This window comes from Tetrao urogallus (genome assembly GCF_951394365.1).
Source record: "Tetrao urogallus genome assembly, chromosome: 1".
Lineage (NCBI taxonomy): Eukaryota > Metazoa > Chordata > Aves > Galliformes > Phasianidae > Tetrao > Tetrao urogallus.
Genome location: NC_136813.1, coordinates 65,464,482 through 65,481,624, shown reverse-complemented (window position 1 = coordinate 65,481,624; position 17,143 = coordinate 65,464,482). Strand labels below are relative to the sequence as shown.

General features: G+C 43.2%; 1 protein-coding gene across 1 annotated transcript in view; it reads right to left on the bottom strand.

The window, feature by feature from the left end:
• The window catches only part of JADE3 (jade family PHD finger 3), a gene marked incomplete at its 3' end in the record, with an annotated part of 29,184 nt that extends 28,620 nt beyond the window's left edge, over positions 1–564 (bottom strand). Inside the window, exon 1 of the mRNA XM_079543920.1 lies at positions 510–564. Within this exon, the coding sequence (XP_079400046.1) occupies positions 510–558 (49 nt within the window). The 5' untranslated portion in view covers positions 559–564. The remainder of the gene's footprint in view (positions 1–509) is intronic.
• Between the last annotated feature and the right edge of the window lie 16,579 nt (positions 565–17,143).

Sequence of the window (17,143 nt, the reverse complement as noted above, 5' to 3'; positions counted from 1 at the left end):
CTGCCTGCAGTTTCTTAACAGGCACAAGAGGAAGCTGCAACCTCAGCCAGATGCACTAAGGAATTTTTAACAAATTTCATTGACTTGTCTACCAGACGACCAGGCCACCAGAGCAAAGAAGAATGATGAAGAACCAGATGCTGCAACACGAGCTCTAACAGCTCGGTCTTAAGGCTGAGGCTCAGCATATGAGACAGCAGGACTTTCAGACAGCTCGAGCCATGCAAAAACTTCTCTGGACAGAAAAGTTTCTCTTGGAGTAAAGAATTATTTTTCTCAACTCTGAAAAATTTAGCCGCGATTTCTAAGTAAATTTAACTCCACCACAAGTTTAGTCTCGTTTTCCTCCCAAAACAGGATCTAGAAACATAGAAGACCACAGAAGATGAGAAGAAATCAACGAAGAAACACTGTTTTAATTATACGAGGTAAAACAGTTTGCCCTCAAACCACAGAAGGAAACCACAAGGAGGTGACAGACCAAAGAAAAACTAGCACATGCTACTTACTCTCATTGTCTGAACTGTCACTGGTGCTCAGATGCCTGTGGCGTTTCATCCTGACGCATCCTAAGGAAGAAAAAAAGAAAGGTGTTGATGGTGACCATCAGAAGATGACACACTGCAGGGACCTGCCAGCTCATGCCAATTCCAGAGTAGAAAAGGAAAAATTCCCCTCAAGGAGAACTTTTGGGCACAGTGTATGGAAACGATCACCCCCAGTCTTGTTATCTCTCCACAGAATACACAATCACAGTTCACCTTTAAGGGAAGAAAAACCAAGCCCAAAGGGATCCAGGTAAAATGAAAGGCACTTTGTAAATAATTACAGAAAATGGAGGCTGATGCCACTGAAATCTTCTGGTCACAACCTAGGTCACCCATAAGGGTAGCTCTCAAGTTTGTAAAGCCATCAAAGGTATAAGCAAGAAATTCTTATAGAAATTCCACGCCGGCTCCATTAATAACAAGATATCAAGCTTTATGGAGTCAGTTTTTTGACATACAACATGTATGAAGAGTGGAGAAGGTGAAAATTCTGAATAATTACTTAACAAAGGAAGGATCACAGCAGGAACCAGCTAGGCATTCCAAACAAGTACCGACACAACCGCATGTACATTCCCATCAGTCCTGCCATCCAACAACACTCCACATTACATTTGTTAAACACAAACTAATAGCAGTTTACATGAATACTGGTAAATGAAAATCATCCTTGTCTTTTTTAATGGCTTGAATGTGAAAACCATTAGATAAAAGAATCAACAACAACAGAAAGTGCTCTGTTTTTTTTTTCAAAGCGCAAGACAAGCGTAAGTTACAGACTTCAGGACAGAATTCTGGGTAGATGAAATACCTGTGGTACCAGAGCTGCCAGCCTGACTGCACCTGAAGCTCAAACAGCTCCATTTCTTAAATAAAACAAAATCACATGCTTTAAAAAGAAAAAAAAAAGAAAAAAAAAAAAAAAAGAGAGAAGGAGGGAAGGAGAGAAGAGAGAGAAAAAGCACAGCTAAATAGCCCATTTGATAAACCCTCTACATTAGTTACTGTACAATGGGTCCTGAGATTATTCAAAGAGCAGGGGATAAACAGGATTTCCGGATAAGAGAAGCCTATCCACAGGCTTTGAAGGGATTGCAAGTGAACCGTTTGCAGCCGAATTGCTTAATTTAGTGGAAATTTTCAGCAGCCTTTGCACTTAAGTGCGAGTTTGATCAGTGCATTTAGATTCAGTACTCAAAGTTTCAAATTCTCCTTTGATGTATCTTTCATAGAAAGACACTGCCCACACCACCAGAAGCTGAAAAGGTAACCGAGGCATGTGTTTTTCAGCTCAGCATACACAGAAAGCCAGAGTTGGATATTTAGCCTGAAGGGGACAGTGATTAACAGGACACGGTATCCTTTTAGTAGCTTACCTATAAGCTCCCACCAGATAACTTACTTCATATAATCAGCCTTGCTCAGGGCTCAAGCAACCTGGGGGCCACCTCAACACACACCAAGAGCAGTGCTCTGCAGCCACACATCTCCTGGCAAAAAATCTGTCTGTCAGGCAGAAAGGCCTCAGGCCAGAAGGTCTCTTTTTTGTACATGTTTGGGGAGCTAAGCACTAGGCAGCGAGGGAAGGAGAAGATGACTGCTCTCATCTTGCCAGTTCCTGCAGTTCAAAGGTATGGGCTTCAACCAAGAGCAGCTAAAATGGTGCTGCCGGGGTGAGGGCTTCTCCCCCACAGAGCCAGGCTGTGCTACATCACAAGCCCTGCTGGGAAGAAGCAGGCCCCACCTGCTCCTGTGCCTCCTTTGCTGGCGGCTGCAGCTCCATGCAGCCCTGTGCCCACACCCTCGGGCACGCTGCAGGCCCTTAGGAGATGCTGAGAAGCCACATGTACATGTGGGGAGCAGCGCTGCTCATTGCCATTCCTTAGCACTCGCTGTTCGCTCCGTTTTTATGTTGGGATGAATTTTTGAGCAGCTGTTAAAAGGTGCTGAAAGCTTATGGCAGACGACTCTCGTCTTTTATAGCCTACATAAACATGCAGCAATAAAACCTCTTTGCTCCACGTTCAAGACAGCAGCTGAGGAGCACAGCGTTCAGTTAGCGGGGTTAAATGCAAGGTCAGAGCACAGAACGGCAGGGATACCTGGGCACTGGGCAGGGCAGAGAGGAGATGGCTACTTTGGGGACTGCGCACAGAAACAGTAAACGTAAAAAAAAACCAACCCACCACTGTACACCTCTGCTAACCGCTCCACAGTGAGAAAAAACACCACATTTACAGATGCTGCATTTCAGCCATGGATTTATAGCAGCTCAGGCAGGAGATTTACACCTCCATCACAGCAGACAGCGGCAGTTACCCAGGGTAAGAGCCCCGCGCAGTAATAATGCCGGATTGCAGCCTGATTTCTGCAGCAGTATTAACTGCAACGACCATGAATAAGAACCCACCGAGCTACAACAAATCACAGAGCGCTGTGCCCAGAAGACAGGCCATTAGGGTGAGCAGCATGCTATGCACTCTCCGCTGGTGCCCACCTGGCGTGGGATGCAGCACTGCTGTGCTAGTGCCACCTCTGTGGGAAATGGGAGAGCCCAGGCTGAAAGATGGCTTGGAGAAACAGCCATCATCTGTCCCTTGCCCACCTGGGAGGGTGGAGATGCACACGTGGTTCAGTTTTGTCCCTTTTCTAACTTCACTTTAAAAACCATGGTGATTATGTCTAGAATAAGGGAGATATCAGGAAAAGATCAGATATGAAAGTGAGAAATTCATGAGAATACCAATGCCCTTTTCTAGGTTCAGAATACCGGTTATAATGAATGACATGGCAACCCAAAACCAGAACTAATTTATTTCTTAACACACAAAAAGAAAAAAAAAATATTTCATAATGGATAACATTTTTTCCTCAGAATAGTTCAAAAAAGAAATTCAGAAAACTGCCTCAAGTAGATGCTACTTGTAAAGGAAAAAGAGATGAGAAAAGATGAGCTGTCATTAGGAACATGATGGAAATGCCGCACAGAGAGCAGCTAAAAACAGCCTCTTTCCAATTCCTTTATCTTCACTCAGGCTTTTTGCAAATTTGCCTGTGGAACTTTTGGTCTGGATTTGAGAATTCACTTTTACACTTCGAACTTTCCACTCGTTCCCATGCAGAAGCTAAGAAAAGCGACGAGTGTCACACAGACAAGAACTTCTACGCTACAGAACAAAGGAGGGAAGTGCTTAAAAAAACTCAAATTAAACCTTACATCTCATTTCCCAGTTACCAAGTAATAATTCTCACTCTCATGAAAGATAAGCAGGGGTGCTTTGGCTGCAGACTCAAAATGTACTCAAGCCTTCTGGTCGAACACAGATCACCTTAGAAACAAATACTGAAATACGGGCATGTAACATTTTTTGGTATAATTTTTTTTTTAAAATCAAGAGAAGGACTAACAGATCACTCACATGACAACAAATACAAACGTGAAAGATGCTCACCTTCATAGATCTTTTAAACGAAATATAAAATAAAGGAGTGACATTAAGAAATCACCACGTCGCAAGCAAAGAGGCACTCGACTCTCCAGGCAGCTACTGCAGTGGAACATTCCTCTGCTATGGATTTTAATGCCAGATACCAGAACAGTCCCTGGACTCAAGCCACGCTCCACACCGGCTGTGTGCACGTCCCTGATCTCACCCAAGAGCTAAGAGGAAAAACCACAGGTCCAGAAAAAAGGAATCCACAAAGCCAGAGAAATTCTCCTCCCTGGCCCCAACAGCAGAAGGAGGGTCAGGACGCTCCACATCCTTTGGGCATTCAACCACAAATAAAACCCAGAAGCATGTTCTCCTGAGCCACAGGCAGTGAAGTGACACTGCCAGCAACCACCTGGTTTCCCAAACACTGCCTAGATGAAGCTGGGACTTGCACTGCACCCAACTCATCCTTCTTTGCCTGGAAAACCAGGAAAAAGCCAACCTGCACTCACCTGACTGGAACTCGATATGCCAAGCTACAAGTAATCAATGTATCAGCCAGCACACACAGGGATGTGGTAAGAGAGACAATATCATTTCTAAATTTCTAAAGCCTAGGGGAGATGTTTTATGGTTAGTAATTTCTAAGTTATGGTTGCTCCTTTTGGCTTACCCACCAGTACCTGGCACTATATGAATTTCAGTATTTCCACAAGAAACAACCACTTGGTTCTGTACTGTCTTCTCTCCCCCAGGAAAGCCAGCACAGCACTAGTGAAGGCTCTTCCCATCTCTGAACAGTCAGTTATCATGCGTTACTCAAAAAAAAAAAAAAAAAAGTCAGTCAAGCAGTACATGTAAACAGTAGACAGTTCACAACATTTCAGAGCCCCAAAATACCTCCAGAAACATTCTTCCCTGTTCAGTTTGCATCAAAGTAAAAAGCTAAATTTGTAAACACAAACCATTAAGAGTCTATCCTCTTGTCTTAGCATATTTTTCAGTAGTTTTGGGCCTCTCACTACAAGAAAAGCATTGAGGCCCTGGAGCATATTCAGAGAAGGGCAGTGAAGCTGTGAGGGGTCTGGAGCACCAGTCTTATGGGGAGCGGCTGAGAGAACTGAGATCGTTCACTCTGGAGGAGGCTCAGGGGAGACCTTATGGCTCTCTGCAACTGCCTGAAGGGAGGTTGTGGTGAGGTGGGGTCGGCCTCTTCAGCTGTGTTAACTAGCGACAGGATGAGAGGGAATGGCCTCCAGATGCACCAGGGGAGATTCAGCTTGGATGTTAGAAAAAAATTCTTCTCTGAGAGAGTGGTCAGGTGCTGGAATGGGCTGCCTAGGGAGGTGGTGGAGTCCCTGGAGGTGTTCAAGAAATGTTTAGATGTTCTACTGAGGGACATGATTTAGTGGATTCACCTACTGGTGATAGGTGGACAGTTGGACCAGATGACCTTGGAGGTCTTTTCCAACCTTGGTGATACTATGATTCTATGATACTATGATTCTATCGGGCCACAGTAAAAGAGGCAGCAGAAAGGATGAGGTACCCGAGCCTGAACTCAGCACAGCACATTATGCAAGAGATACCAGAGATAAGTGCACAAAATGAACCCTTAAATCCACGTAGGATTTCTGAACAAAACAGAATCCCTGGGGTATAACAGTCCTTTCTTCCCGACTTCAGTTTGCTGAAGAGAATGGTTAAACATGTACATGAGAGACTCAATACCTGGGAAGGCCTTTACAGAAGGAAGAGGAAGCAAAAAATTAGGGAACTGCAACACAAACGCAAAAAACAGATTGATTAACTTTCAAGAGGGGCAAACAATAGCCAGCTTTCCCTATCTTATTAAAAAGAAAAACAGCATCTATGTATACAAATGGAATGACAAACTACATGCAAATCCCAGATAAAAATGATGTACGTGCATTGTACAATATGCCTTGTCTCCAAAAGAAATAAAAGAGGGGAAAAAGGGAAAAAGAAAAAGGGAAAAAAGGCAGAGGCAGTAGGTAGAAATTTCCAAGTCTTCAAGATGTGGCTTATGTAACTGTTAAATTTAGATTAGGAAGCAGATTATCTTGAAAGGTCTTCAGGAAATGTACTACAGTAAAACCATTTAAATAGGTCAAATTTCATAGTCAACTGTCAGGGAAATTACAAAATATGAACAGAGTTAATACAGCCTTTCAAATAACTAGAGGTAGAGGGATCACTTGTGTTTGAGTTTTTTATTATTATTTTTTAATATCCTATCCAACCTCACAAAGAGGCTACATAAATGGGAAAAAACACCCGCTCGGAGCCTGTGCTAGCAATATTTGCTGAAATGAAAAGGTTTGAAAGGTTAAACAATTCACAGGAAAGAAAGCTCAGGAAAGAAGTAACATTGTTTCTCTATTTCATTCCAACCTGAAAATTAAATAAATGAGTAATATGCTCCTACCAGATGCACGAACCCCACAGCAGAGCGACCACATACAGCCCATGCTCCCTTCACCTTCAAAGGAATTTATTATTATTATTGAATCTATAAAGACTGCTGTGAGCCTACCACATACTAAAACTCTTCTTGCTGCTACTTCACATTAGTGTGAAGCACTTACTGTCCATCATTTTGCTTGGTGGTTACAGAAGGGGGGTTGGCAATGCCACCTGATGCTTACAACAGGTTGTGTGGGTGAAGCACAACTCCCCCAGGCACAACTGCCTCCCCTACCTGGAAAACCAACATACAGCTCTTCACTGCTGTGTGTGAAGGCAGGAGAACATGTTTCCATCAGGCAGCTTCACCCATATCACCCTTATGCTTCTCTCTTTAAGGAAAGCTGCATGCTTTGCCTGAGCGCAACCCAGCCACGTGGGCCAGGCAGGTACTGATGTATTTCTGCCCATTAAATACATATACACCAGTTCTGAAGGCAACATGAGTCTGAACAGAGAATACCATTGGATGGACATAAATTAAGCCAATAAACAAACATGCACGTGCACATGGCTGCTCAGGGCCCCAGGCAGGATCCTTACCCTCCCTGCAGTGCTGCTCTCAGCTGTGTTTGAGGCTGAAAAATTAGGGCACAGCCCCACTAGCAGCAGAGAGAGGAGAACAGAGGAGCCTACCAAGGCCTGCTCCTCACCCACATCCAACGGCCAAGCAGCAGCTCCAGCACACCCAAGGCAGGAGATGTGTGCAAAGGAGACGGTGGGGGAGGGCAGTAGCCAAGGGCTGCACTAATTGATTCCCAAAGGACAGCCGGCAGGAGGGAGTGAGTCCAAACACAGACCCCAGCTGTACACGTGCAGACCCACAGCAGTGGGTTTTGCAGAGAAGCAGCCATCCCTGTGCTAGGAACACGTTCACACCAAAGAGGTTCATGCAGCAGAGGTGCAGCTGCTGATGAGGTTTGCAATCTGCTTTATCAAGTTCCTCAAGATAACTGGCGCTTGACATCAATGCTAAAGCATCTAACTACCAAGGGGTAAGAGAAAAGATAAAATAAAACAGACCAAAAATATCACAAACCCACATGAACTCACTCAACAAAGGCACTACCAAGGACAGCATAAGCTTTAGAGAAGACAGCTGTGGCTGTGCTGCTACCTTTGAAGGAGCAGCCCTTGTACCAGGGCTGGCATCTGGAGCCAGGCAGGCACTGAGGGATCCACACAGGGTCAGCAGTCACAATGAGGGAGCGCGCCTCACCAACACCACCAAGCAGAAAAAACTAGGAGTATTTCTTGTGGCTTTCTATTTTAAGCACTGCTATGATTCATGTCACCCCAGTTCCTAGTGTTGTGCAGTCTTTACAGTCCCTACCCTTACAACAGGCTCATGTTCAGCTGAAGTCCCCAGTGTCTCAGCACTGCAGTGCAGAGCCGCCCCACAGCAGCTGGGAGCCTCCACAAAGGGGGACAGTAAGAAGACAGGATCACAGGTGGGAAACACAGGCAGTAAACTAGGTACTGCCTGGATTCCTAACCAGAGAGGCCTGATGGTGGCTGCACCTCCTCACAGGGAGCGGAGGGGCAGCGCTGAGTTCTGCTCTGTGTGATAGCGACAGGGCCCGACAGGGCCCGAGGGAACGGCATGGAGCTGTGCCAGGGGAAGGCAGCTGGGGGTCAGGGAAAGGGGCTGCACCACAGGGAAAGGGGCTGCACCACAGGGCGGTGGGCGGGGAACGGAGGGCACGGCCTGACGTGCTACACTTCAGGGAGTGTCTGGACGCTGCTCTCAGACATAGGGCCTGAATTCTGAGCGGTGCCACGTGGAGCCAGCAATTGGACTCGGTTATCACTGTGGGTCCCTTCCAACTCAGGATTTCTGTGATTCTATGACATTATCAAAGACGCAGGAGTGTAGAAATATGTACTGTTTGGGATTAAAAGTCAACATTTATTATACTACTAACAGCACAGTCAATAGTTCCCATATTCTGCAAGACACTTAAATTAATCACACTTTTTTCATACTTGCTAATAAAAAATTAAAGTAGGTTTTACTGTTCTTTTTTCCCCCTCTAAATATCAAGTGATAAAAGCGCTGACAACAGTAACCTGCATTAAATATTTTATTTGTTTTGACTCATTCATTTCTTGCTATAATGCTTTAAAAAAAGCTAACTGCTTTGCTGCAAAGTTTGCATCACTCGCAAAACCTAACGGTTTGCAAAGAGGCAGAAAAACATCGAGTTGTGTCTTTATATTCTATTCAAAGAATGAGAGAAAGAGAAAGCAAGAACACAAATATTTTCCTATTAGGAAACATTAATTTGTCCATTTCTTTCCTCATCTGACAAGAAATGGTTTTCATTAACAAGTTTAAAACAAACAATCTGGACAATTAAGTTTTCCTAGTAAAAAAAAACAGCAGCAAGGGGATCGCTGGATACAAACAATTAAAGGAACATGTATCACAGCCAGAACTCAAAATATTTGGAACATCCTAAATCTTTAGTTAAATACTGAAATCTACTATATTTTCTATTATTTACTGTTCCGACATTTTCATGCAGTGATTAGTTCTCTGTGTCAAAACATGAAAACATAAGCAAAAACCTACTAAAAGGAGCGAAAGCATTGTTTTGGTTTTAAGAATGTTTTAAAAGGCTACAAAACTTGTCTTAATAACTGCTAAACTCAGATTACTTGTAATGCCCTGACAGCTAATTTAATGTTATGTGCTAAAATCTGTAAGATAAAAAGACCTAAGATGTTTTAGCCAGTTTTTAAGCAGATTTATAAAAACATAAATAGCATTCTAGGCTTCTGTAAATCACCCAACTCAGGTGGACAATGACATCCTGAAAAAGTTACTGTGACCAACAGGGGCCCACTGGGCTGACACTGCCACAAAAGGGATGAGTGCAGCTGCTCAAGGTTTCTATAATGCCACAACTTGATGGAGAAAGCAGTAAGGACTTGGGTCAAACATACGGTTCAGTCTGTCATCCAGTGGCCAAGCTGAGGCAAAAGCACATTTTCATGACAGCAGCATTTGAATAGGAGGCAATGTCCTTTCTATGCCAGGAGGATTAAAGAAATGTTGCAGCTAACCTGCCAAAGCTGCAGGATTGTGAGATGCTGAATCTGACTTCAAAGGAAGTCCCACCATCCATTCTCCACTGTTGTACTGGGATGAACAGAAAAGACTACAAGCCACAGAAGTAGGGAGGTGTTTCACCACATCTTTATTCACAGTTAAGAGCTCTCAACATGCTGCAGCTGCTGACAAGACCAGGAATTTCTGCTGAGAAATGGGGAGGAAAAAAAAAAAAAAAAAAAAAAAAAAAAAAGAGAGGCTGCAGCTAAAAATGCAGCTGTAAAATTGAATGAACAAAACTAGAACTGAGATCTGCCAAGCAGATTCACCCCCTACAGCACAGGTGCTCTTAAGACACAACAATCCATCACAAAATCTGCAGATGATGTTTTAAAAGCACAACTCCAGCTTGGTGGGGAGGGTTTTGTTCTGTTTTCAATAGACCTGTACTGGAGTCTCCTTGGCAAACCCTTACTTGGTGCAGCTGGAGAGATGAGGAAAGGATGCAGTTGCAAAAGGTACCAGAGCTCTGCAACAGAAAGATGGCACAACTGAACCTGCACCCAGGCCTTAGCAGAATGAAATCACGGAGGTTGGAAAAATCTTCAGGATCACTGAAGTCAACTACCAACCTGACCTACTAAGACCCACCACTAAACCATATCCACATCCACAGATCTCTTAAATACCTCCATACATGGGGACTCTGCCGCTTACCCGGGCAGCTGGTTCCAATGCCTAATCACCGTTTCTATGAAGAAATTCTTTATGATATCCAATCTAAACTTGCTCTGGTGCAAATTGAGACTGTTTCTTTATGTCCCATCACCTGTCACCTGAGAAATGAGACCAATGCCATCTCAGAGTAGCCTCCTTTCAGGTAGTTGTAGATAGCAGAGGTTTCCCCTCAGTCTCCTTTTCTCCAGACTCTCAACCCCAATTTCCTCAGTTGTTCCTCTCTACTCCAGTTCCCTCAGCTGTTCCACGTAGGTCTTGTTTTCTAGTTCCTTCTCCAGCTTCTCTGAATTCCAGCAACTCAATGTCCTTCTTGTAGTGAAGGGCCCAGAATTGAACGCACCACTCAAAGTGAAGTCTCACCAGTGCCGTACAGAGGACAATTGTTTCCTTTGTCCCTCTGGCCACACCACATATTGCTCTGATACAAGCCCAGATGCCATTGGCCTTCTCGGCCACCTAGGCACACTGTTGGCCAGTGTTCAGCCAGCTGTCCACAAGTACTGCCAGGTCCTTTTTTGTCAGGCAGCTTTCAAGGCACTCTTCCCCCAATCCATATTACTGCACGTTACCAAGTCTTGCTGAATGCCATGTGATCGGACTTGGCCAGTCTAGGCTATTCAGATCCCTCTGCCTTCCTACTTCCAAGGGGATCAATACTCCCACCCAACTTGCTGTCATCTGCAAACTCAGTGAGGGTGCACTCAGTTTTCTCATCCAAGTTGCAAACAGAAACATCAAACAAAACTGGCCTCAATGCTTGAGCCCTGGGGAATGTCACTGGTGACCAGCTGTTCAACTGTATTGAACTCCATTCACCGTGGCTCTCTGAGCCCAGCAATCCAGACAGTTTTTCACCCAGCAAACCATACACCTGCTGAAGGTCTAGAATTGCTAGTTTCTCTAGGAGAACACTGCATAACATTTTGTCAAAACATTTACTTCATTTTTAGTAAAATTCAAGTAAACAATTCACAGCCTTTCTTTCATCTTTTAAGTGGGTCATCTTGTCATAGAAGGAAATCAGGTTAGTCAGGCAGGATCTGCCCTTCAAAATCCAGACTGACTGCTTCTGATTACTTGATCATCTCTAAGGGCCATGCAATGGCATTTAAGATGATCTGCTCCATGACCTTCCTGGTACTGAGGTCAGACTGACAGGTCCCTAATTCCCTGAATGCTCCTTCCTACCCTTCTAGTAGATAGGAGTCACATTTGCTAACCTTCTGTCAACTGGGACCTCCTTAGTTAGCCAGGACTGCCAGTAAGCTATTAAAAAGTAGCTTGTGATCATTGCCTCCAGCTTCTTCAATGTCCTTGGCTAAATCAAGTCTTGCACCATAGACTTACAGACATTTAAAAGATGTAGAAGGTCACTCAGAGTTTCCCATTGGATTACAGGGGCTTCATCTCACCCCCCATCACCATCTTCCAACTCAGGAGGCTGGGTACTCTGGGAACAACTGACACTGCTAATGACCAGCCACTGCTAAAGACCAAGGCAAAAAAGGCATTAACTGCCACAGCCTTATCTTCATTTACATCAATACGTTTTCCCTCACTGATTTTCCTCACACTGCAGTTGTGCTGCAGGAGCAGCATAGGTCCATGCTGGTCCTTTGGCTGTACTCTGCAAGGAAGGCAGAAGGCAGTTGCCTGCTCAATCACCAAGTCAGTACGTACACAGCCATGCCACAGCACCTGAAGGACACCAGTAAAAGGTCTTTGGTAGATGAAAATTAAGCACATTAATTGTACAACTCTAAAAATGAGGTCCTTGTACATTCCCAATTCAGCTGTAGCATCAAATGTTTTATGAGTACACCCCACAGAACTGCACAGCGATACATCCTTCCAGCAAGGTTTCATAGCAGTGAAGAACACCAATACAAGCCTGTATGGTTTCATCCACTGTGCCCAGTGGGCTATACAGAAAAATCTTTATTGATGAGCAATACTAACAAATCACTCATTTTTGCTAAGAACAGGGAGTATTTTCTCCCTCTCTCTAGTACCGCTGAAGAAAATGCATCTGCAGAACTTGAAGCTCCAGATCCAGCTGTACAGGGAGCATGCCGTGGCTTGAGGATAAGAGATGAAACAGAGTGAGACTAACTAGGTGAGAAAAGAGGATGTGGAATAGGAAAAATCCGCCACAAGTGATAAAGAAAAGCAGACTACTCACTGCTTCTCATGGCCCAGAAGACCAGTGGTATGGCCCAGAAGACACAAAGGTATGGGGCAAAATTTAAGTCATTAAAAGCAAAAACAAACAAACAAAAAAAACCCAAACAGACAAACAATCCAAAATGTCTTTACACAAAATTAAAATTACTTAGAGAATCTCAGTCCTATGAAATGTTGTAGGAGTTGAAAAGTAAATAGATAGAACAGAATTTGGCAAACAGAGAATGAGGGCAATTAAACACAATTAAAAAAAATGTATGACATGATTTGCCATTCACACAACCCCAAAGTCAAAAATCTACAAGAAACAGAGTGAGTGTACACTAGTGCTACAATGGTATCTTTTCTTAAGTGTCCATGGCTGACCATTATCAGATATAGTGATTGGTCTAATTAACTAATGGAGTTCATATGAAACCAGAATTACACTGAAAAGTTCACATCCATGGAATGGATCTTTTTTAAACGCATCAGTTCCCAACCTGATCTCTGTGAACTATGGATCAGATATGTGATTTGCACCATGGTAAATAATGAAAATAGTATATTTATCAGAAAAAAAATGGAAGACTGCATGGAAGAAATAGACTTGGGGGTGTTGGTTGGTACTTGACTGGACATGAGCCAGCAGTGTGCTCAGGTAGCCAAGAAAGCCAATGGCATCCTGGCTTGTATCAGAAATAGTGCTGCCAGCAGGAGCAGGGAGGCAATCATCTCCCTGTACTCAGCTTTGGTGAGGCTGCACCCTGAGAGCTGTGTACTGTTTTAGGCTCCTCACTACAAGACAGTGAGGTCCTGGATTGTGTCCACAGAAGGGTGAGGAGTCTGGAGCACAAGTCTCATGAACGATTGAGGGAACTGGGATTGTTCAGCGTGCAGAAGGGGAAGTTCAGGGGAAACCTTACAGCTTTCTACAACAACCTGAAAGGAGGTGGTGGTGAGCTGGGGGTCAGCCTCTTCTCTCTTGTAACCAACAATAGGACAGCAAGGAATAGCCTCAAGCTGTGCCAGGGGACATTCAGGTGAGATATTAGGAAAAATTTCTACTAGCAAAGAGTGGCCAGGTGCTGGAACAGGCTGCTCAGAGAGGTGGTTGAGTCACTGTCCCTGGAGATGTTAAAGAAACATTCAGATGTTGTACTAAGGGATGTGGATTAATGGGGAAATATTAGTGGCAGGTGGATGGTTGGACTGGATGATCTTGGAGGTCTTTTCCAACCTTGGTGATTCTGTGGATGGAAGAAGAAGCAAACAGCATCCTGAAACAACTCAAAACATATGTGTGCATATGCACATACATATATGCATGTGTAGATGTACAAATTACATACACTATTCCAAAAGCACGTAAGGGAAAGCTGTCTCTGCCTTATGTTACTGCCATTGGAGGTGCAGGTTCTTCCTTTTGTAATCACAATAAAGAACGTAAAATTCATGAGTAAAACCTCCATGACTTCTGCATAGCTATTGAAGAACTGTTTCAGGAAAACAGTTGCTTTGGAATCTGTTACTCTGGCATTTCTTGTCATTTTTAGTATCCACCACAATGTAGCAGGGAGGAACCTATTTATATCTATTCCTAACTCCTACAGCCATGTCAGCATCTCATAGAAACATCTACCAAACACACACTGTTGCAAAAAAAAAAAAAGCTTTACTCCCTTTTCCAGGTGTTGCAGAGTTTGAATAAAGATAAGAGAAAACCAAAGAGAACGTTCTGTAAGGAGTTTAAAATGGCTCAATCAACTTTAAGCCAAAGGAGATTAACATGAAAACAAACAAATCAAAAACAGGCTGTGAAAATTTCTCAAGACCTTTTAAAGTTTCCAAGTTCAGAAGATAGAACAGGATGACAGATAGTACTTCTGCAGAGCAGGAATTACTTGAGTTATAGCATTCCCGAAGCAGATTAAGAAGGCATTCCTGTAAGTGACAAGTTAGGAAGCAGATATACAATGCAGAAAAACACATTAAAGTTTATCAAATTCTTTTTTTTTTTTTCTTTCCAGCCAAACATTTTACTCTGCTGAGATGCGATCCCTTTCCTAACAGTCCTACATCTGAAATTTAAAAAGCCATGGCACTTCCATTTCCTTCAGTTTTTCCAAATCTGGATGACTAACACAGTGTTTTCCTGTGAATTCTTACAGGTTTATCGTCTCACATCTTTCCAAGGCACATATCTGAAGCTGTTCTGTTTCTCTCCTCACTCAGAGAGGAGAAATAAAGCCCACAGCCAGAATTTATGTTGTTGTATATTTGAATTCTGTAAGTTAACCTCTTAAAAACCTACTTAAAGTAGTTAGGAAAAAAGCAAGGAAGTTCAAACGCTTGCAAAGCCCAAGGATAACAGAGATCCATCTTATCCGAGCCATTAATTTCACCAGTTTAATCCGTTCAACATTGTATTTTCCAGCTGCAAGGGCTAAACACGTTATGTTTTAGCCCTACTCACAGTATACAATCAGGAAGGAGGAAAAGGCTGTTTTCTTTGTGAAAGAACTGCTAGGTCCTAACTCCCTGAAAGCAAAGGGAATGGTATGGGAACAGTCAAGGCCAAAACTCCATTTACAGAAAATCAGTGGGTTATGCCCAACAGCGGCTGCACTCAGACCTTCAGAGCCCACCTGGAGCCTGCAGATTTGATCTCTAAATTATGAGAATCAGACACCGAAAACTAGACAAAATTTTGTTGGTTTTTTTTTGTTCTTCCATTTTTTAAAAACGTCCAAGTAGAAGCAAGCTTTGAACTGAAAGCCTTGAAACTGAGATCACTGCATCCCCTCTCTTTGCCCCTCCTTACAGTGCTTGGTAGTCAGCCAAATGGCTCAGCTTAGCTCCATTTTCCACATCAGTCCAAAAGTAGAATAAGTACTAAAACTTGCATCAGGAGAGGGGCTTATAATCACATTAGAGACATGCAACAGAGACTAGCTACCTCGGTTCAGTGGACAGCTTGAACAAGGCTCCATAATGAGGTACAGGTGTTGGCACTAATTAGGAATACTCAGCCCGCTGCTAACATCAGCCCTCAAAGCAGTGACTGCTCTTTAATCCTTTCAACCACATAAAAGGAAAGCAGAGAGGGGCAGACAAAAAAAAAAATCTCTGTAAATGCCCATGCAGAGGATAGAACATTTTTCCTTACTGAAGTGTGAGGGGAGGAAAAATAGAAGTATCACAAAACTCTAGGAAGTTTACTATGGAGTATCCAAACATGTAAAAAAGAACCTAAATCTCTGCACGGCTGGACTTTTTTTGATTTTAGGAAGAGTACCACAGCATCAGTATGTATTCATCACAACTATCAAAATCCACATGCAGAAAAAAAGCAGCACAATCAGCCCATGTAAATAGCATAACGACATGAAACTCTTCTCTCTGTGCCTACCAACAAGGGTACATCACTACAGATTTTAACTGAAATTATTACGAGGACCTGTGCACGCTGGAATCTCATCATTAACAGCTTCTTTTGCGACTTCATCTCCCTTGAAAGCCCTTATACTCCTTTGGAATCCACAAGGTTTTCATTTAAAATGTGGTACCTGAATGCTGAAGGTATACAGGTTCAATTTAGGCATTGTAAACACCAACATGTGCATTATTTTCTTTTCTTAAAAGAAATATGAATTCCTCCTTCACTTACATGCCAGGTCACGAGGTAGATGTTTTCGCTTCATCTGATGACATCACAAGCTCCTAAAAAAATGAAAGGAGTGCTATTTAGGGAGGATTGACACCAGGCATTTCATGTTTGAGCTACAATTTCACTTTTGGCAAGTAAGTGAAGGGTATGTCATATTTTTATTGCAATTTCCCAAAGAAAATTACACTTCTAGAACCTAATTCCCTAATTCTCACTCAGTCTATGGAAAAATAAAATGCACCAACTATACATACAACACACACTACAATATAAAAACACAAACTACTACAACAGTAAGTGAATTCATAAGAATAACCTTAAAGTCAACTTTGCCATTTGTATGAATAAGAACCATCTTTATCGATATCAACAAAACGAAACTTGACCTAGAATATTCTGTTTCAGGAATATGAAATAAAGCGTTTAGGTAACTGCCAGCTCATTCAGCTGGTCTAAAATGTTGAATTCCTCTGATATTCAGACGCTTGCTTTATTCTACAGGGTCTTGGATGAAGGGAGCATGTTTATAAATTCACATAAAGGCAAATTAAAAAATAGCTCTAGAGAGAAAGGGTCGAGTAGCTCTGGCCTGAATTCCTCCCCACATTCCTCAGGCTCCTCTGTGATGATCCTGGACAGCTCAGCTTCTCTGGCAGGGGCTCTGCTTACTTGCTCTTTTTAATTGACTAACTCGCTTCAAGCAATAAGAACCATGGGAAGAGGAGGCATTTCTCTGCCCGCAATCCCCTCTTGAGGGGTTACGCACATGTACATTTGAGTCCTATTGTAAGGGACACGACAAAAGCATTACAATTGTTACACCCAGTAGATTTGTGACAATGCTCCTGGGGGTGTCAGCCACTAAGAGCTGGGAAACGCAGTATTAGAGAGCAGAAACGAAGTATAAGACCGAGATCTGATATCTAGGCACACACACTGCCAGAAGAAAAAGAACAAGGGTGGGTGGAATGGCACTCTCTCCCTGAAATAAACCAGCTCCCAGCCCATGTGTCAGCACCACGTTGCCGCTCTGCCACCCTCCCGCAGC